At 41.6% G+C, this 21617-nt stretch overlaps 2 protein-coding genes across 2 annotated transcripts in view; one reads left to right on the forward strand and one right to left on the reverse strand.

Annotated features, from left to right (window-relative positions):
• Positions 1-1213: 1213 nt before the first annotated feature.
• Positions 1214-21617, forward strand: part of LOC144209435 (uncharacterized) — a 38877-nt gene continuing 18473 nt past the window's right edge. The window contains exons 1-2 of the mRNA XM_077735732.1: positions 1214-1337; positions 10761-10877. Of these exons, the coding sequence (XP_077591858.1) occupies positions 10812-10877 (66 nt within the window). The 5' untranslated portion in view covers positions 1214-1337; positions 10761-10811. The remainder of the gene's footprint in view (positions 1338-10760; positions 10878-21617) is intronic.
• On the reverse strand, positions 17074-18763 carry bhlhe22 (basic helix-loop-helix family, member e22). The gene has a single exon (XM_077736037.1). The coding sequence runs from the start codon at positions 18758-18760 to the stop codon at positions 17645-17647; it is 1116 nt and encodes a 371-aa protein (XP_077592163.1). The 5' UTR covers positions 18761-18763; the 3' UTR covers positions 17074-17644.

Consider the following 21617-nt stretch of genomic DNA (forward strand, 5'->3'; position numbering starts at 1 on the left):
CCGGAGAGTGGAAATAATCACTTGTAGGATACTGGAAAAAGTGGAGTGATCCAAGTGTAGGTCGGACTGAGGCCACCATTGAGGTATACTGAGTAACTCATTGTCAAAGTTTTATTGTTGTTGTTGTTGAAATGTTTAATCCGCTAAATTCAATGAAGTATAGCCAAGCACGTGCATTGACGATGTGGCACTTTAGTCAATGGGCCGGCCGCGTGGCAACAGAATGCCTTCTTTTCTCCGCAGTGGTTAACGGGCCAAGTGAGGCCAAGCGTCGCCGTCCGACCTTTCGGGGCGGGGTCGCCCCAGCATATGGGGCTCCAAATAAAATTCCACACAATGAGCATTGACGCGGCCTTTTGTGCCAGGGGAGGGCAAAGTCAAATCCCCGTAATGAGACGCCCCAGCCCCGACCAATGAATTCATGGCTCGGTAATGGCGGCTTTTTGTCAGAGAGCGACTCCTCTTTATCACCCACCGACGAGGCCTCCGCCCACTCGTCATCATCCTCTGGTAGTGATGCCCCCCCCATCAATGAGAATGACAGTTGACAGATTTTTGTTACATGTTAGCATATGTAAAGTGCATTGTCCATTTTTTACATTACCTTTACACTCCCATCAATAGAAAAAAAATATTAAAACATGTTTTTTAAATCAAAACAATGCATTTTAAGCAACTGCCATTTGTATACAAACGTGCACAACAACATGTGTAGACATGTATTTGTATTTAATTGTGTACAAGTAGTTTTTTTCCCCAAAATCTATTTCCATTGAAATGATAAGCAATACTACTCAAACAACAAGCTTCCAGCTATATTATTTTGTTTCCACGATAGTGTGTTTTTGGGGGGGGCTGGGCGAGTGAGATTTTTTTCTCTCTCTTTCTCTCTTTCTCCCTCCTTCCTTTTTTTTTCACACTTGCAGAACACGCGGCCTTTGAAGGACTTGTGAAGCCGAAGGCATCCCGTTGCTCAATCAAACAGATTAAGTCAGTCAGACAAGCGGCGATCTGTCCCATTCGATAAAGTAACTTTTGGCACGCCGCGTCTCGAAAGGGCCCTCCGCCATTGCCGCCATTGCCGCCTCGAAACGCGTCACCGCGTCCACGTAGCTCGTTCGCAAAGTCCCCAAAAAAGCGAGAGTTAATCCCCCCCCGCCTGTAATCCCTGCCAGTGTTATGTGTCCAAAGCACGCTAATGAGGACATCTGTTTTCAGATGCTCCTTGACACCCACCACCAGAAACGCTAACGCCGCGCTGTCCAAACGACCACGCGTCGGGGAGCCGGCGCGCCGTCCCCGTGATTGCTACTGACGGGTCGCTGACAGCTCTAGAGGTGAGGCGAGCGCACGCAAAGGGCAAACGGGGGGCGAAGGGGGCGTGGTCTGTGGACGTTCAATGGCGCTTGAAGAGTTAATGAGCTAAAAATGGATGGTAGTGGCGGTCATGTGATCGCTCGGTCTCCAGCGTGACCTTGTATTCGTGCATATGCTCACAGCGGGGTCACTTGGATCTGTCAGATTTGGTTTGTCCGCTGGCGACCGATCATCTTTTGCGTAATTAACGCCATAGGACTCGACTTAGTGGCGTTATTTTATAACTAAATGAAACATTTTTTGACTATCGTTTTGCTATAATTGCGTGGATGAGTTAAAATGGTCGTTTTTGGCTTCTTAAATTAATATGATCAGATTTAGCACATTTTAATTAATACTATATGATACCCCTCGCTAAAATATATATTGTACTAGTGGTGATTTTCAATTTTTTTTCCACTATAAGAGGAAAAATACTTCTTTTAGTTCACTATTTGAAAATGTACTATTCTGGTACTTTTAGGTTTTGTATCATTTTCTATTGATTTTCAATACAATACTCTTGTCTAAATAGAATTTCATGATGGGAGAATATTGTCACTCTTGCTCCGCCCCTTTGAAAAGGATAAAGATGTCCAAGTTGTGCAATGATGGAGGTGGCTTGACAGAGAGTGTCAGCGGCAGGCAGGCAGGGTCGTGGACGGTGGCGAGCGGGCGGGCGGCGCCGACGACAGGCGCCCTCTGACTGTCGCCGGCGCTCGCTGGCTATAAGGCTTTGGTGGTAACCAGCCTTTTTTTTTCCTGGGAGGTGTTTACTGTCACTGCGTGTTGTGGCTGCCTGGCAGCCCAATTTCTCCAGGCTGTCAATCTCTGTAGACACTAACCTGCCATGTTAGATTTGACCTCCACAAGGGAGATTAGTGTCTCCTAGCTTTGCAGGCAGTTTTTTTTTTTCAACCCCCCCCCTCCATGTCAAGCCAGGCTCTGTGGGGATACCTGGGAGAGAAGAGTATTACAAAACAGGTTAGGGAAAGACTACCAAAATAAAAGCGGTTAATTTCAGTTGCAAGTAAAGTGTGTTTAGTGTGTGTGTGTTTAGTGTGTGTGAGACTTGCTGAGAGCACCGACTGTGAGCGTGATGCAGTTTGTGCGTAGGAGGCCTCAGACGCTTGCTAATTAAGGGTGTTAGTATATGATTACTCTCGCACACTTACTTATGTAGTTTGCTGTGTAGACTCCCAACCAGTTTTTTGGCAGGGTGGACCTTTTTTTTTAATGCTGGTAAAACAGAGGCCTTTTATATGGTTTAGGTATAACAAATCTTTTACTATCTTAAATGTTTTTGTGGTACTTTGTATTTTTTTAATGTCTAATTTTGAAAAAAAGTAATATATAGATTCATTTAGAGTTTAATATATAAGTACTTTTTAATATCTAAGTACTGTTGAAACCAGCTCTCAAAATTATATTTGTGAGAGTTTAATATATAAATATCTACTGTTTTCAACAGTACTTGGATATTCGACAGTACTTGGATATTAGACAGTACTTAGATATTAGACAGTACTTAGATATTAAACAGTACTTAGATATTGAACAGTACTTAGATATTGAACAGTACTTAGGTATTGAACAGTACTTAGATATTGAACAGTGCTTAGATATTAAACTATTTTATAAATATAATTTTGAGAGTAGTAATATAGCACTCATATTCTCATATACTATATTGAATTCCTTATTGTCGTCAAATAACATCTACTATTAAAAATCAACCTAGTAGCAGAGGATAAACCCTTCTCAGTCCAAATAGATTGGACATCTATCGCCGTTAATGTCCGCCAATATCAAAACCCACCCACCAGTACTAGGGGAATACTGTCATAACACGATTAACATCATATTTACCGCCGTATCTCTGCAGCAGAAAGTCCTCCGGGCGTTTTGTACCCCCCAAAAAACGCAGATGAAAGCTCGCTGATAGCGACGACGCCCCCGCCTGGCGGTAATTCCACTTCCCAATCTGCATCTCATTTTTGAGGCATCTATGGCTATGAATTTTCATGCTTAAGCAGGCCTCCATATGGATACCCGCCTCGTCCAATCAGAATCCGTCCTCCGCCGTAACTATGTTTGAAAAGGCCCATCGCCTGAGGATTTACGGCGCGCCCCGCGTTCCTTATCACCAATTGACCGGCGCGCCGGTTACGCCGTCACATAAAAATCTGGCGTTATGGCCCCCGCGTTCTGTTTAGCGACTGATCGAAATGCGACGTATTTCTGACCATGAAAATTATAATATGGAACAAAGATTAGAATGAAATGATCACGGCCAGAGGCATTTTTTTTTTTTACTCGCGGGCCGACGGGGGGAGGCGGTGGGTTCGACCCCCTCCTGGAAGAATAATGGTAATACATTAGAATGTGTGAGCACCGCTGTTATTGCTGTACATTATGTATGTTGAATTTATAGCGGCGCACACGGGCCAAGCGCTAGTGACGGATGGGTCGTTATTGGCCGCGCCGGTGAACACTTATCAGCTTTCCCGCTGCTGTTTATGGCCGCCGTGAAGAGCGCTTGTCAGTCAAGGTCACTGCTTTGTGTGTCCTTCTTTAATAGTTCCTTCTTCACAGTTGTTGAACTTTGTGTGCTCGCTAAGTGGCCGGGGGAGGCCATTCTAGTCTCGGAAGCCATGTTATGTGTGTGGTCATAAGGGGGGGCGGGGGGGGGGGGGATAGGCGCAATGGCTATTTTCATATATGGCAGTCTGGAGTGATATTTATCTATTGCAGGGGTCGGGAACCTTTTTTGATGAAGAGAGACATAAACAATTTATTTTTTCCAATGTTATTTTTTGGGATTTTGTAATTTCACCACTTTTAATGTAGAAGAATATTAATATATTTAAATGATTCTTATGCTGTTGCCAATCAATGATTTATTCCAGAAGAGTCTATAGTGAAAAAAATGAAGATTAAAGAAGTTCTATATGTAGTATCTCAGTTCTGTCACCATATTTTAGCTCACAGGTTAGCAAAGAGCCAGATGCACTCGTCAACAGAGCCACATGTGGCTCCAGAGCTATAGGTTCCCTCACCCATAGGCTTTGTTGTCATCATCAACAACAAAAGCCTAATTGTCATCATACCCAGAAACTGCATATGGCGAAATTGGTAGTTAGTTTAGTAAATCTGTAGGGCCAGCATTTTTAAAAGCAGCCATGTTTTTAATTGTAGGGTCCCACTATAGACTCGCTAGCTGTCTACCTGCTTCATGTTAACGTTAGCTTAAATTGCCGTAACAAACAAGCTGCTTGTTCACTTGCTTTTCCATGTGTGTGTGTGTGTGTGTATGCTAGTGTATGATAAGTTTGGCTGACAGGATCCAAAGAGTCTCTTCTAACTGGAGGGCTAATGCTAATGCTTGGCTGCTTGCGTTACACCAGCTAGCGTCGACATAAGAAGAAGTGGCCCGCAACACAGTGCCGACCGAGACTGGCTCAAGGACACAAATAAGACTTTGCGCTTGCCTGATATGTATTTTTTTAGGGCGCCTGTGGCGTCTAATGTTTGTCACGGCTGTACAATTCAGATCAGTGTAGCCGCTAGCCCACCAGCGCTAGCATGTTTAGGTAAAAAGGCTTGCCTCATGGTGACTGTCAGGGTTAGTTTGGCTTCTGTTGGGATCACTTCATTAAGCATTGACTACTTGGGGTCATTATCGGAGGTTTTATTGATGTCGACGTAGTTTTTCGTGTTCTTTGTCTGCCGAGGTTAGCTTAGATAACGTCGTTTACTACCATCATCGTTCACTTCTAGCGCACCATGTTATGAAGTGATGCTATTATTTCCATATTGCTGGTGGGTTCGCAATCCCTTTCTCTTTCTTTGGCCTGACATCTCCCTTCAATTGTAGCCAGGCAGCCATTAATCCAAATGGACAATGGCTGACAAGGTGCTTTTCATTGTCATCATTTGTCTTGTAAAGCCACCCGGGCATCATTTAACTCCCCTCTTTGTCTCCTTCTCGTCTTTGACACTTTCTCATTTATTGTTTTAAAGTCATATTTGAACATTTCAATCCATCCCCGCTTGGTGTTTTTATTTATTTGCCATTTTCTTGTTTTGCCACCTCCAGAGACGTCACCAAGGAAGACTTTGGGGCACTGTCATTTCCCGATGAGGGTGACGTTTAGCCTTTGTGACAAGTGCCGAGTGAGCTGGCGGTGTTTGTCCGACGTGGGCGAAATGTACAAATATGAGCGGGTGAGGCGTCTTACTCAAAATGAGATGGCGGAAATTCATAGCTTTCTAAATATGGAGGCGCGTAGTTGTTGTTCTAGGAAATTTTTACCCTGATTGAGGTTGGCTGAGGTGCCCTTTGACAAAATACCCCCAAGATGCGAAAGGACACTTTTTAGAGGCGATGTGGTATTTAGCGTCGTTTTAGGAGCTGTTTTCGCAAGCAGGTCGCTTTGTTTGCGCGCTCGTGAAATTTTTGAACTGAAATTGATTTTTTTGAAGGGGTTGTTTGTGTACAAGTGTAAGACTAAATTAAAGTGGTTGTTCCTAAGTATGTTTACATCTTAGCGGGGATCTGTAAGTCAGCATTATTCTCATTATTTTTGCATCTGTGTTCATTCAAGAAACAGCTGTTGAATTTTGAGGCAGATGTAAGCGGACGGCGCCCCCCCAGTTGTCCCCCCACCCCACCCTGCTCGTCGGGCTCACTCGGTTTTGACGTGATGGCCGCCGGCAGCGTTTTGTGCTGAAGTCAACATCTGCGACAAGCGCCACTGACCACTTCAACCCTGGCTGTCCCTTCACGCTTCCCATTTTTTTTCTTCTTCTATTTTTCATCTTTCTCATCGGGCCCTTTGCCCGCCTTCCGGGTCGGCCTGGAAAAAAATCGGGGTGGGGGGTTCTGGGATGCCACTGGATCGCTTTCCCCTGCCAGTGTCCATCGCCGTCATGGCCGCATCAGCTGGTCTCAACGTGGCGAGGTCATCTGAACATCTGGCCCCTCCACCGAACTCGCTTAGGTCAGTTGGTAGCATCTGTTGGTAGACCCCCACACGCCCACCCATTCGACCATTGATGCAACAAAACATCGTAAAATGCGTCCTGTCTAATTAATACTTGGATAAATATACTAATGTGTACACAACCTTCTATTAATTCAATGTGGTTTCATGTTTTAAGCATTTTACAGTGAAAACCTTGACTATTTTTGGGCGTTTTGCCAGTGTGAGCAGGTTCGCTTGAAAAATGCTGTATTGTCTGGACTATAAGTCAAAAAAATTTGGTGTTTTTTTCTAGGTTTGTGTCTAATACTTAAGTGGATATTGTGTTTTGTATCTATTTGAACACAGACATATTGTCTTCTTTTTAGGCTCTATTTATCTTAATATCCAACTCTAAACTACTAGCACAGTTTGACATTTTCCTCAATAATTCAACTTTCAATTGATTCAATAGGAAATTCTAGTATTTCATATTTTTACACTGTAGCTACCATGAATTGTGATCCGACTAGAATAATTTCAATTCTCGTTTTTTGTTAGTTTTCGAACATTTTGTAGAATTGTTTTCTGCTTTGATTGGCTAGCTGTCCCTTGAGGTCTGACCCCAGCCAAGTTTGAGTCGCCGGGCAGGAATTATTAAAGAGAGCGGCGTCCGACACGGCGAAAGCTAACAGATGTCACAACTCTCGAGAAATCAACCAGCTTTGAATTAAAGATGAGTCACGGCTAAAAAAAAATCGTCCGAAATGGTCTTGACTTCTTCGGCCCTTTTCGGGTGGCGGCTCATTTAAAATGTAGGCCGCCCAGGTGATATCGTGATGACCAGCTCCCATATTTTTCTTCTCTTAGATGGCGCCGAAGAGGCGCTAGGTGACACAGCTGTTGGCGGCATACTGCCCGTTCATTATTCACGAGCCAAGGGACGCGGGCACGCCGGCTGCCATGTCAAAATGTTTGAGAGCATTTACGTCACGGTGGCCAAGTGAGGAATTGTGTTGAAAAGCGCCCAATCTGACAGAGGCTCCTCGGAAAGCCCTTGTTTTACCACCCCTCTTTTGTTGCCTCTTTGCTTTTTCGCTCCGAGAATGGCAAGTCGCGCTGAATATTTGATGGGCGTTCCCTTGCTTACGTCCTATGGAAGGGAAAATTTGTAGATTTAACTGCCAGTGACGTTGCTAGGTGTCCAATTGTTAGCTTTATTCTGACAGGAGCTATGTAGGAGTTGGTAAAAGTATGTGAATGTAGCATTTTTATTAGCATCTGTACTTTAGGATTCATTTTAGGACACTGGTGTCAAAGTGGCGGTCAGGGGGCTAAATCTGGTCCGCCGCATTATTTTGTGCGGCCCGGGAAAGTAAATCATGTGTTGACTTTCTGTTTTAGGATCAAATTAAAATGAAGAGTATAGATGTATGTTAAATGTCCCGCTTTTGTCCCTTTTAAATCAATAATTGTAATTTTTAAATCAATTTTTGCTGTTTTTAGTTCTAAAATCATTTTGTCTCAAAATATATTTAAAAAGGTAAAATAAACATTGTTTTAGATCTATAAAAAACTGAATATTCAGGGTTTGAATCCAGTTCGTTTAATACATTTACAAAAAAAATAATCTAAATACTATATGTTCAGCTACTTCAAAGGGTCAAAATGTTTTACAATGTAGCAAATCGTAATATAAATGTTTCCATTTTTTTCCCATTTACCGTATTCTATTACTACAAAAGGCCAAGAAAAGTTTGGCATCATTATTCCCGTCTTCACTTGTCAATGGGCCAAACCCTTTTAGACAATAGACGTCCAATCCATTTGAAGAATTGTCTGCGAATCACCAATCCGTATTATTAGCGTTAGCTCGCGCTCAGTGGGCGAGCGATACGCCGTCCCCGGCCAACTCCGATGGAGGGATGCCATTAAAAAGGCAAATGTGATTACGTTGAGTAAGCGCGCCCTGCTCTTTGCCATTGTCAGCGGGGGTGGCGCTAAAGCAATGTGACACGGGAATTACTCTCCCTCCTGGCGGCTAATACCGCTCGTCACTCCCGGGAAATATCCGGGCCGCGGCGGGACTGACAAAAACGCTCCCGTCTAATAGAGTATTTGTCCGCAGATAGCGCGCCGCTAAGTGATGTAGCGCTCGCCGGCTAACAAAAGTCTTTTATCGTAGCTTCGTCCGGGGACTCGTCGGACATTAACACGAGGGGCGGCGCCTTAAAAAATGTTGAAATTGTTTTGAAAAGGAGTCGAGCTCCCCTGCTGAGTGACATTTAGCATCGCGCGCTAACGCAGCACGGCGGAAAAGCGCTAACCGTGAAGGACAGCGCGCAAAGGTTACGTGGTTAGGGGTGTCACGCTTTCATAGTGTTTTAGGGAATATGAAAGAAATGCTTATTTTCAACATGGTTGCTTTTGGTAAAAGTTGACATTTAATTTTTAAATGGAGTTTTAAGGGCTGAGTTTGTCAGCATATCCTTAAAAATAGCCCACTGTAAAAAGTACATTTGTCTTTTATTCGCTACATGTGCAGTAAGTACACTATGTCCTCTACAGGAATTGTAGTTATTACCTTACATCCCATTATTACGACAACACCCGGAGATGAATGTTCTACTTCTCTAACGTAAGGTTTTATATCAAAGCCAGCACCTGACGGCAGGTGATGTTGTTTCTGCAGGGGAAATAAAACAATCAGTCGGAAGCCTTTCCAATATATATGTGTGTGTGTGTGTGTTTAAAGTAGAGTGTGACAGGTTAACTCTGCTGTGTAATTTCCACCCCCGCCGATCCGGCCGCCCTTGATTGGATGTGAGCTAGTAAATATCCTGTGATTAATCAAAAGGGCTTGTTCTGCGTGTAGCGTCGCCGTGTCACCTTCACGGCCGGGGGAGCGTGGCCCCCCGACTATCTTGTTTTAAGACCCCTTGTTTGAGGATAGATATCTTTTTAAGGCTGACGTTGACCAGGGGGAAATGAGGGATGGGGGTATTATAGGTTTATTGGGGGTATGAGGGTGGTTGTCAATGGGGAGGTATTTGGATTTTGATATTTGGGTTTTACTTTGAAATGCATTGTAGTACTACTAAACTGGCTTTAAAAAACTTTTACCATGTATTTATTTTTGAGTGCTATGTTAGTTTTATATAGAAAAGTGGCATTTTTATGGGTAAATAGGGTCATGTTTTGAGGTTTTTATTGCTTGATTATACATTTTAGAGATGGTAATTCCTTGGAAGGATTAAATACTTATTTAAAAAAAGTCAGAATTGCTTGAAAATATCATATTTTGATGAGAAACTAATAAACATTTTCATTGTATTTCTTCAAGTTTTCACTAGAAAGTAATATTGATTTTTGTACAGTTACTAGTATCACAAATTGTAAAAGTACTATAAAATGTTGTTATTCTGAAAACAGATTTCCTCCCAAGAAAAAAGAAAAAGACGCCAGCTTTCCTCCCTTTTAATTACGACATCGTTAGCGCCCAACTCGTCCCTAGAAACAAATTTGTAACACAGCGCGTGAAATCGGGCCAACGCCGTAATGGGTGCTTATATTAATTAATAGACTCAACTCATTATGTTTAGCTGTAAAAATTAGCTAAAGCGCCACTGCTAATTATCCGCCGCGCTTTGCCGCCTCGCCGCGTCCTCAACTTCCTTTTCAGAGCCACGTCGGGACGGGAATCCCTCCCGCGTCATTCCGCCGATTAGCCGCCAGGCCGTCAGTGGGCGCGTCGTGTCAATAAGCACTTTGCCGTTCAGACCTGTCCGGCCCAGCCGAGTGGCCATTAGCGTCGGAGTGGTGGGACCTGCACGTCATTTCTTACAGCGGGCCAGCCCAAATCTTACTAACGAGCTTGCTTTACACCAAGATTGACGGCCATTGGCGACCAATCTATTGTGGTTGAGTGACTGGTAGAGCTGAGAGATAAATGTGTTGTAATAGTTTGTGCTAGTTTGTTGATTTATGACATTTTGTGTTGTTTTCTAAAATGGGTGAAATAAAATGTGCCATTTATTCACTATTTTTTTATTAATTTACCAAATTTAGGACCATATAGGTCAATAATTTGTCAATTTATCATATGGTCGTTCCTGAAAGTCCTTTTTTTAAATTTAGACTGTTATTGGTGTCTTACAAAAAATTAAAATGTAATTTATTTAGTTACTTATAAGTTTGAGTTGTATGGTGCTTTATGATTAGAAAAAATACAGTAATATTTATTTACTGTTTGTTGTAACAATTTATAGGCTTTTTTATTATAAAATTCTACAAAATTGAGGAAAAAATTATTTACTCTTTGTTGTAACAATTTAGAGTGTTTTTTTTAGATTAGAAAATGTTAAAAAAATACAGTAAAAGTACTTTTTCTCATTATTCTATTGATACAATATTCATGGTGTTCTTGATTTTTTCATTCAGATTTAAATGCCGCTCCAAAAATGGATCAAATCCACAATATAAATATATAAGATGCCAAACTTCCCAGTCAAACATGGATATGATGTCAAGCTTCCTCAACGACAGCCATTGAGCAAGGTAGGAAAAACATTTTAAAATCTTCTCACAAAAGTCCGATTTATCCCCCAAATTCACATTTAGGCTAAAAATAATACACCAAAACACGCTGTATGAATAATATGAATATATATGACACGAATGAGGGCGCTTGGTAGTTTTTTCTCGAGGTAGAAAAAGGCAACTTTCAAGGAGACTTGTTATTGAGATAAAAAAAAAATAGATAGAAAGCGCTTTCCACTTTATAAAGACTTTTCGTGTCCGTCGGTCGTCGAGGAGAATGAAGTTCCCCGCCGCTCACGCGAGGGGCGTGAGTGAGTTTGACAGTCGCCGTGAAATATGCCGCGCTCTTCCCTTTTTTCATTACGCCCGCATGCAAATTCGGGCCTGGCCTCCGGAGAGCTCATTAAAAATGGGACATATCAAACAAACACGCCCAGAGTGGCGGACAAAAATCTTCACCTTGTCGCCACCTACTCCACAACGTATATATATTCAGAAATTAGAGCTTTTATTGACAAGTTTCAAAAGTATTTTATGTAGTAGCATAGCTATTTATAGTTAATGTATATGTATATGTGTATGTGTATGTGTATGTGTATGTATATGTATATGTATATGTATATGTATATGTATATGTATATGTATATGTATATGTATATGTATATGTATATGTATATGTATATGTATATGTATATGTATATGTATATGTATATGTATATGTATATGTATATGTATATGTATATGTATATGTATATGTGTATGTGTATGTGTATGTGTATGTGTATGTGTATGTATATGTGTATATGTGTATATGTGTATATGTGTATATGTGTATATGTGTATATGTGTATATGTGTATATGTGTATATGTGTATATGTGTATATGTGTATATGTGTATATGTGTATATGTGTATATGTGTATATGTATATGTGTATGTGTATATGTATATGTATATGTGTATATGTATATGTGTATATGTATGTGTATATGTGTATATGTATATGTGTATATGTATATGTGTATATGTATATGTGTATATGTATATGTGTATATGTATGTGTATATGTGTATATGTATATGTGTATATGTATATGTGTATATGTGTATATGTATATGTGTATATGTGTATATGTATATGTATCCAAAATAGTATATAGTAGCAGCATAGCTATTTATAGTTAATTTTCTCATTCATTTCTTCATTGTACTCATTATTAAAATCCATATTTCTAGTCATTTTGAAATTAATGAAATATCACGACTCCCTCGTTAAATACTACAAATACTTTCACCCCCCCCTTGACCCCGAAAAAGTGACTTATAGTCCAGAAAACATAAAGTCGCGGCAAAAGCACGAACCGAGCAACGTGATTGGACGCCAGGATAGTCAAACGGCCAATGTCTCCACGTCTCAATTTGTCCGGTAGTTCTCGGAGGTGATGAATTGTCAAGCGACGCTCTGGTGGCGAGCGACGGGGTCATTAAGTGTTTTTATAGCCTATCAGCATGGTGGTATCCACACAGTGGCTTTTTTTCCGCGCCATAAGGCAGCTCGGATGTTGGAACTTAAGCTCGGTTAAACACGCCGCCGCGCCACCCTCGCAAAACGCCGTATTTTACAGAATAAAGACGTCTAAAAAGTAAATCTCATTTTCGTAAAGCGAAAACGGCGTCGCCGACCTTTGACTTCAACTCGGTTAATCGTCCGGTAATGTTTTTATAGTCGAAAAAAAGGAATGGAAGTGCATCTGATTGAGGGTTTTTCAGCTTTTATTTTAGATTAAAATGGTGATAGGCGATAGTTGAGGTGGGTTTTGGCTCCTGGGAGGCCATTTTGTGTCAAGATGGAGTTTGTATTGAAGTTTTTAGGAGTGGCTTTCTATGGAAAAGTTGAGTTTTGCATTTATATATATATATTTTTTGCTCCTTTTTAGGAGTACTAATGCTTTCTATGGAAAAGTTGAGTCTTACATTAATATATATATATATATATTTTACACATTTTTTGGAGCATTTTTCCTCTTAATTTCCCCCAAAATAAGGTCACTTGAGCCCTAGCCAAGTTTCCTTGTGCCGTTTCTATGTCAGCTATCCAGGGAGACCATTTCACTGCCTTTTCCAGCCGCTAAATCCACAGCGCGCTGCCATTTATGCAAAAGAAGAAGAGCTTGTCTCTTCACGTGAGGCGTCCTGGCCGCAAAACGGCGTTGACGGCGCCGCCGCAATTTCACTCTTATTAAGAGAATCTGCATTTTTGGAGAGGTAGCCACGCTAAAGGGCTGGAAATTCATCTGCTTTGACTGACTCTTAATGTCAGCGCAGTCAAAGAGAGAGTAATTATGGTCTGGATGGCTGTGCAAGCCAAGCCAAGCTAGTGATGCCCCTCTCTCTGTTTGGTGGGGGTCCGTCACCTCCACGAGCGACTGGTTTCGCCGCTCGCCGTCATTTAGCGCTCCATCGGCGAGCCCCGATGAGCCCGCCCTGGATTATTGTGATTAACGTCCACTCGTTACAACATTTGAGCCACAATGGCGACTTTTGCCAGCTAGTGGCAAATTATCATATCTGAAATTTGGAATCTCTATTGTCTTGATCTCAATGATTTTTGGTTCAGGGGAAAGTATTGGCCTCTTTTTAATAAATATATATATATATATATATATATATATATATATATATATGTATTTTTCTTGACTGAGACGTCTTGATTTGCAGTTTTGGCTAGGTTTGGTTGTATTCTGGGTTTTTGTACTGGTTAAAAAACTCATTTTGATGGTCTTAGTGTATTTTTCAAAATAATGTCCTGGTCTAAGTTTTGCTTTTTAGTTTTGGAATTGTTCTTGACATGCAAATGTTTTGATTTTGACTGTATTTTGGGTATTAGGCTTTTTTTTTTAGTCTTTGTCATCACTTAGAAAAATCTTGATGTAGTTATTCCTAATATAGGAAAAGTATTTATCTTGCTTTTTGTCTTAGACTTGGTCTAAGTTTAGCTTTTGCTGGCGAGCATGGCTAAGAATAATAACCAGTAAACTGCAATATTAACGTAAAGTGAAACTAAAGTGCTGCTCATTTTTCCCCCAAAAACTTTCATATAAAAATATTGTATTTAGTCTCATTGGTCCACAGTCCCAGGTTCCCAATTGTGAATTGTACCGCAAATAATCGTATTTCCGCATCCCAAACGCTACTCCCCGCCTCATCCCGCCGCGGAGTCACTTTTGATTACAAAGTAAACGACGGCGGGTCGACGAAGGAGGAGGAGGAGGAGGGTGTTCAGGGGGTAGGGGGAAGGAGGGGCGGAGTCACGGGCACTGATATGCATTCTATCAGAATGATTTATGCAAATTATGCACATTATTCCCGCAGGAATGTCTCTTCGCAAAAGTGCCAGGATAAATTGCCGGAAATTAGCCATAAAATTCACCAGGCTGGGGGGGGGGTTGAGGTGAAGGCCGACGAGGAGTCAAGGACATGGGGTCGCCGCGGTGACGCTTGGCGTGGCTTAAATTCGAGTCTAAAACGGCAAAAGTCACAAAAAAAGTAGTAAAACTCCATGTTGTATTTCAATGCTTTTTTAGGCTCATTTTTGTGCGAATAGTCATTGTTTTGGAAGACCATGCTAATTTAAGTCAACATTTTCCATTGTAAACTTGCGTTAAAATAAGTCTTTATTGTTTTTTAGGCCCTATTTCTTGGAAACCTTTAAAAAAAATAACTAAAAAAACTGTAAAGAAATAGCCTTGGGCGCCATAGCCTGGCTATCTTAGCCTTGGCGCTCTCTGATTGGTCAACTGAGCGCGTGGGAGCGACTCCCGCCCGCCGTCAGCGCGTGTCACAACCGCCGCCGTGTCTTGATTTCTACGCCCAGGCCGCCGTTAATGAACATCACAGACAGGAGATGAAAATCCACCTCGCTTCGCCGTTAATGAGCTCTGAGCGGTTCGCCATCTGCATATTGATCAGGCTAAGTGACACCCAACCCCCCCACATCATCACTTGGCTCCTCCTCCTATACGACGCCATTTTTCTTTTTCCCAATTTTAAACACAGCAGTATTTTATTTGTTTGTCTATCCGACACTTTTTAATCCCATCCGTAATAAAAGCACATCCTATTATAGCACAAAGGGTAAGAAAAGGATTAGTAAAATTGGAGGGGGGGGGGGGGGTTTAATCGGATGAAGGCCGATTGAATATTGCGACATGTTACCCAACAATCACATTTGCGATGGAGCGGATAATGGCGCTTTATCACCCCCCCTTATGAGATAAACACCATATGTTTACCTGACCTCACTTATTTTCCCGCATTAATGAATTAAGAGCTCATTAGGACAAAGTACGTTAGAAATGAGAACAATTGCGTGTGTCCATGGTAAAGTGAGCAGTGGGAACTTAATGGGATGTTGCTAATTAATGCTACGTGAAAAGGGAGAACCTTTGTAGAACAAACTTGCGGTATATGTCATAAGTTATATGTTACATTATGAATAGAAAATGTTTTATATAACCAGGATGACTATGTCATTTTAAACAAATATTTGATGAGAAAGTATAGATAAAAATAAAGATAAAATTATGGATAAAAGTCAGTTTTAGAAGGAAAAAAGTAACAATTAGATTTAATATTGGAAGAAATTAAATGTAAATACTTTTTAAATGGGATTTAATTTTTACATTAAGCCAAAATAAATACTAAAATTGGTCTGAATACTTTCTATTTGACTTTAAGAACCAAATCCTAATATTTCTAAAATAAATGCAATATAATTTGTTATTTTTCTAAATATTAAGGAGAATATATCAAGTTAATGTTCAGTTTTATAAATTAATCATTCAAATGTCATCAATATTAACTGAATACTTTAAATAAAAAGACCATAGTCATAACATGGGACTGTAAAAGTTGGAAAAGATTCAGTTTAAAACAACAACAAAAAATATAGTCAACCATTTATTATCTTAAATGCGATAAATCCCAGACGGAAATTGAAAAGCGCCACTGTTTGACTATCATCCATTTGACACTTGTATCTTTCCCACATTGTATATCTTTTTAAGGCGAGGACGTCTCTCACCGTCGATTTGTACTTTATCGTTTTCCGCTTGGTGTGTAGTAAATTGAACTTTTTATAGTCGGGCCCATAAAAAGGCTGCCTTTGGGCCACTTTTCAATTGAGAGCTTTCTTATCGGGATGAGAGATGGATTTACGCTCAAGTCAATGTCAGGTGAACTGTTGCGCTCATATCTCAAATTTGGATAGAGAGGTGGGTGCTCGTATGTTGAGACAACAGGTGGATGTGTTAAATGGCTTAGAAGGAACTTGTCTTTTCTCATTTTTGGGGGGGGTTGTGTCGTTAAAATGCAATTTTAGGTTTGGAATCATTGCCTGTAATTGAAGTTTTTTGTCATGTTGGAAATTGATTGGCTTATTTTTTTGTCATTTTTATGACTTTTGGAAACGGATACATTTTTTTTATTGAGAACGTAAAGGCACTTTTTACAGCGTTGGTTAGTGTAATGATTTCATTTTTCAGATGAACAATTCTAAATCATTTTTTAAAGAAATAATTGACTTTTGTGATAGCAAAAAATATATATTTCATAGATTAGACACACAAACTCCATTTTTTATGACTCCATTTCTCCTTTTTTTAACAGTTTAAACATATTTCTCGTTTCAAAAGACATTATTTTACATTTTGGTAAAATGTTGTTTTGAGTAGTGCTTTAAAAAGAGTGTTGTTGTTGTTTTTTGTGAGGTTTTTTTTTGCGGTGCGTTCAGGAGCAGGGGGGGGGGTCCTTGGGGAGCTTGATGGGATTAAGTGGGACACGGTGGCGGGCCATGTTGTCCAAATTGCTCATCATACACACAAAGACAAACAGACGCCCTGTGCATTGTTGTTGTTTGCATGTGTTAGGCCACATTTGCATCCATTTTCCTATCATTTTAAATGGGACCAAATTGTCTCTGTCCGTGGTGCTGAACTTGTATTTATTTTAATTCAGTGGAAAGTTCTCATATTTAGTTTTTAGCATTCGAATTCTACATATTTTTTACTTCTAAAAGGCATGATTTAGACTAAATAATACGTTTTTACTAAAAAGGTGCATTTTAAAATGTCATTTTTAAAGTTAAATAGAGCCTAAAAAATCAAATAGTACTTTTTGGCATATTTTTAAAAGCAAAGAATGAGCATTTAAGTCCATCTGTTCAAAATATTTTAATAAAGCTTCTTTTTTTGTTCCCCCTCGACAATCCAATACATACAAACGGGCCTTCAGTTCATAGAATAATAACTCAATTATATCTACACCATTCCACCTGACAACCATCGGATCTATTAAAATATCTGCCATTTAAAAAAAAAATAAAAAGACACACCAGCATGTGCAACCACCAATAAATAAGAATCCTAAAATGGCCTTAGACGTGCCCCTGCAACAAAGTCCTAAAAAATAGACAATTGTGACATTCCACAAAGCGAATTTTAAAAAAAAAAATCAAAGGGAAAAGCAGCAATAAGGTTCGATTTTCTTTTTCTTTTTTTTTTGTTCATTTGTAGGTCATTTTTTTCCGTTCCACTCTTTGTAAAAGTGGGGGTAAAAAGTTGCCAGGTCCTCCACCCCCGTAAAAATCCCAAGAAAAGTCCAACGTAGTCATTCGAGGATCACTTTATGTACACCATCAAGTATGGAAATATTAGAAAAAGTCTCAGTATTGGGTCTCTAACCTTGGAAGGGAGGGTGCGAGCCGGTGTGGATGGAGTTTTGGGGGGGTTAAGGCTTGTCGGTGCACTGTTTGCACAAGCTGGAGGCGGCCGAGTTGAAGAGGGCGCACTTGTCCGGACACGACGAGGGGACGCTGGGGGGGAAGCTCGGGTAGCCCGGAGGGGGCGGAACTTGCGGTACGCCCACCGGGGGTGCCGTCTCGTAAGCCCCCAGGCCCGGTGGAGGGGCGGCTAGTGCCGTGGTCCCCGGAATGGCCGCCGCCGGGATAGCCTGGCCCTGGTTGAGATAGGCCACCAGTCGCCGCATCTCCTCCAAAGCTTGCGCCTGCATGAGGATGTAGTTCTTAGCCAGGAGGAGCGTAGCGATTTTGGACAGTTTGCGCACCGAGGGGCTGTGCGCGTACGGGATGACCCCCCGCAACTCATCCAGGGCGTCGTTGAGGTCGTGCATGCGCCGCCGCTCGCGTGCGTTGATGTTGAGGCGAAGGATCTTCTGCTCTTTGCTCTTCTTACCGCCAGAGCCGACGCCCCCTTCTGCTTTGCTCTTGCGCTCGGCGAGGAGGAGCACGTCTCCGCTGCACGAGCGCCCGTCGCTGTCGTCGTCGGGGCTCTGCTCGCCGCCGCTGCTGCTCTCGCCGGCTGCGGCAGCCGCGGCCGCCGCAGCCGCCGCCACCGAGGCGTCCCCGTACTTGACGCACAGGGAACCAGTTGGTAAACCCAGCGCGGACGCCCTCGCTCCGGCGAGTAACCCCGCCTGCATGGGGTCGCCGTCGGCTCGGTCGTAGCAGCCGGCCGACGGCGCCGATTCGCCCCGGTAAGGGTCCTGCATTTTCTTGGCCGAGACGGCGCTGAGAGTTTTGTGGAAGATGCTGTCGGAGCCAAAGTTGAACCTCCGGTTCATGGCCGCTCCTGGCTGGATGGCTGACTGGATGGCTGGCTGGCAACCCGGGAGGGAGGGACGGGATGACGGACGGAAGGACGGACGGACGGGGGTTGGGGGGGGAACTCTTGACGACGCGTCTCGCCCCGACGTTGCCCTTTCCGAGTTTGACGCCGTCACACTTGTCAAAACCTGACGGAGAGGAGGAGACACTCTCTCTCTCTCTCCCCTTCTCCCTTTCCCTCCCTCCCTTTCTCTCTCTCTCTCTCTCTCCCTCTTACTCATCTCACCCGGAGGCGGAGGTTGGCTTACCAAGAAACATTTGCCCATCGAAGCCCCCCGTTTAAGGCTTTAATGGACTCTTTGAACGCTGATACATTTCATTTAGAAATAATGAAGCCCACTCCCCGTCTCCGCAACTTTTTCTTCCTTCGCCATCGCAAAAGTTTAAGCTTGCGCAAACGTTAATTTTCACTTTCTATTACTCAACCTTGGTGTTCCCGCCCTCTAGCGGACACGAACGTGCATTACAACTTAGTTGCATTTCTGCTCAGACACTAATGGTGAATTTTGGGACTTTCTGGACTGCTTCTTATTCATTTGTTGCTTCCAGGTTATTTTTGAGCATTTCAGGTGACCTCTAGTGGATTTGGGAGCATTTTAACATTTCATTGGCGGCCATTAATGGCGTTGTTTTGATGGCAGAATGAACAAATGTGATTGCAGATAGGACACTGAGCAAAGTGCAGTAAAAAAAAAACTTCTGTGCCAAGTGACCGCTAGGCAGAACATCGTGGGCCACTTCGGGCCCACCAGCCGCAGGTTGGGCACCTCTTGATCTCGTGTATATTCCCGTTCCTCAGGCTTCCACGCCGTCCTCATTACCAAAGTGCTGACAGACCGGGGCCGTAATAGCGGCCCTGCCCCATCTTGTCTCATTAGGCCGAGCCGATTGGGCGTGAAGGTGTTCCCCAGACTTCCTCGTAACTCCTCCATAAGAGGAGGCTTTTCCAGTAGAAAGGTCAGGACTCAACCTCTCTCAGTTTGCCTTTTTGAATTTAGAAGTTAACTGGTGTGTGTGGGTGGTTTTTTTGATTGTATCTTTTAGTTTGAGGGTCACAACTGGTTGGAAGAATATTTTCTGTCAGAGTTATGCAGACTTTCTAGTTTTGTCAGTTGCAGTTATGGTTGGTCAGGTGGTGATGGAGCTGGGAGCTTCAGATTGGTGCACTGCTGCCCCCTTGCGGTTTGAGTCTTGGTAGAATATTTAGTCATCAGGAAAAAAATTGTGTAATGGAATGCTAAAGCTTTAGTCATGTTTTTATTGTAATGGCAGTCTCAATATATATATGTATGTATATGTGTATATATGTATGTATATGTGTATATATGTATGTATATGTGTATATATGTATGTATATGTGTATATATGTATGTATATGTGTATATATGTATGTATATGTGTATATATGTGTGTGTATACTATGGGTGTGTGTATATATGTGTATGTGTGTGCGTGTACATGTGTATGTGTATATGTGTATGTGTATATATAAGTATAAATATTGCAAGATATGATAGCAATTTCACAAAATACACAATATCCCGTTTTATTTGTGTAACAACTCCAGGAAATAGTCCAGCGCTCTCTTTTTTGCAATGTGCCAATTGACAGTTTTGTATCACAAGGTGGCGCTGTTGACTGACTTGTGGTAAAATATCGAAAGCAAAGAAAGGAACGAGTGCGCTTAGGAATTTTGACACAAGCGTCATGACGCAGAATCTTAATATAGAAACGGTTGATCTTACTGCGGCGTTTTCTAACTTTTTTTTGTCCTCGTTTTCATTCCTGATAATCGTTAGAATTTTAATTGAAGCTTAATTGTTTTGCTTCTAACTCCATTTCCCACCGTGGCTTCTTGATTGCTTTCTTAATTGAAAGAAATAAAAGGAAAATGAGTCGGAGACGTGATTGGACCAACCCCCCCCCCCCACACACACACACACACACACTCATCAATGCTGGGCAATCTTGTTTATTTTTTGTTTTAATGACAAAACAGTTGGGGTCAAATTAGTGGATTTCGGATTGGCCATTTTTAATGCCCTTTTGGGACCTAAATGTTGCCCATGCGCCATAGATTGTAAAACTTTTTCTTTTTTTTATATTGGCTGATATTGACTGGGTGATGATGTCCAATACATGGAGGGTTGGTATTGATCATGTTTAGTTTAAAAAATATATAGAACATTTTTTGCTATGCAGATTTGAATTAGCAATAAATGTCATATTTTTGTTGGAATGAAATGCTCCAAATTTTCTTTTTTGATAGGATGGATTTATTAAGTTATTTGGTAGGGAAAAAAAAAGTTGCCTCAGTGGTAAAGACTCAACTTATTGGAATAAGTCGTTTGAGATTCATTATAGTTTTGAAATTATACATTTTCCCCCATTTCCGTGCATTAGACCTTAATCTTCTAAATTTATTTGATAACAAATCCCCAATAAATATATTCAGATTAGTCGTAATAAACTGTAAAATAACTACTCTCCCCAACAGTCCACATTTTCCTTTTCAGTTTTCCTTTTATTGCTACGCATTGACGAACTAAAGTTGCAGTGCCTCTTCTCTCCACCGGAGGGCGTGTTGATCTCAAACCGCGTCACAATTCCTTCCCCCTTTGCATTTTATGATCCGCACAAATGAAAAATAACACTACTGTATTTTTTAAAACTACATATTAAACCCCACTACGCACTATTTTGCAAATCATAAATTTTCCTCCAACGTCACCTTTAAAAACGCACCCCCTACCCCCCCAAAAAACATTCAATAATTAAATCACTGCTAAATCCTTGAAATATACATAATCCATTTCTCTCCTGTGCACTTGGAATTATGAGCCACGTCACAATAGGAGCGCTGAAAGGAGTATCGGCATTTTTTGCTGAGAGAAACAAAAGACTTCAGATTTCAGCACCACGCACACCGGACAGCTCCCCACAATACACATACAAGCGTAGGGAGAGAAAAAAGGCAGTTTTTTTAAAAAAACACGTTTATTGTATATATTTCACAAGGCACAAAAGAACGATAGCATTCCGATAGAAGACGCGGAGGAGGAGGAGGATCATCTCTTG

Source organism: Stigmatopora nigra, chromosome 16 (genome assembly GCF_051989575.1).
Source record: "Stigmatopora nigra isolate UIUO_SnigA chromosome 16, RoL_Snig_1.1, whole genome shotgun sequence".
NCBI lineage: Eukaryota > Metazoa > Chordata > Actinopteri > Syngnathiformes > Syngnathidae > Stigmatopora > Stigmatopora nigra.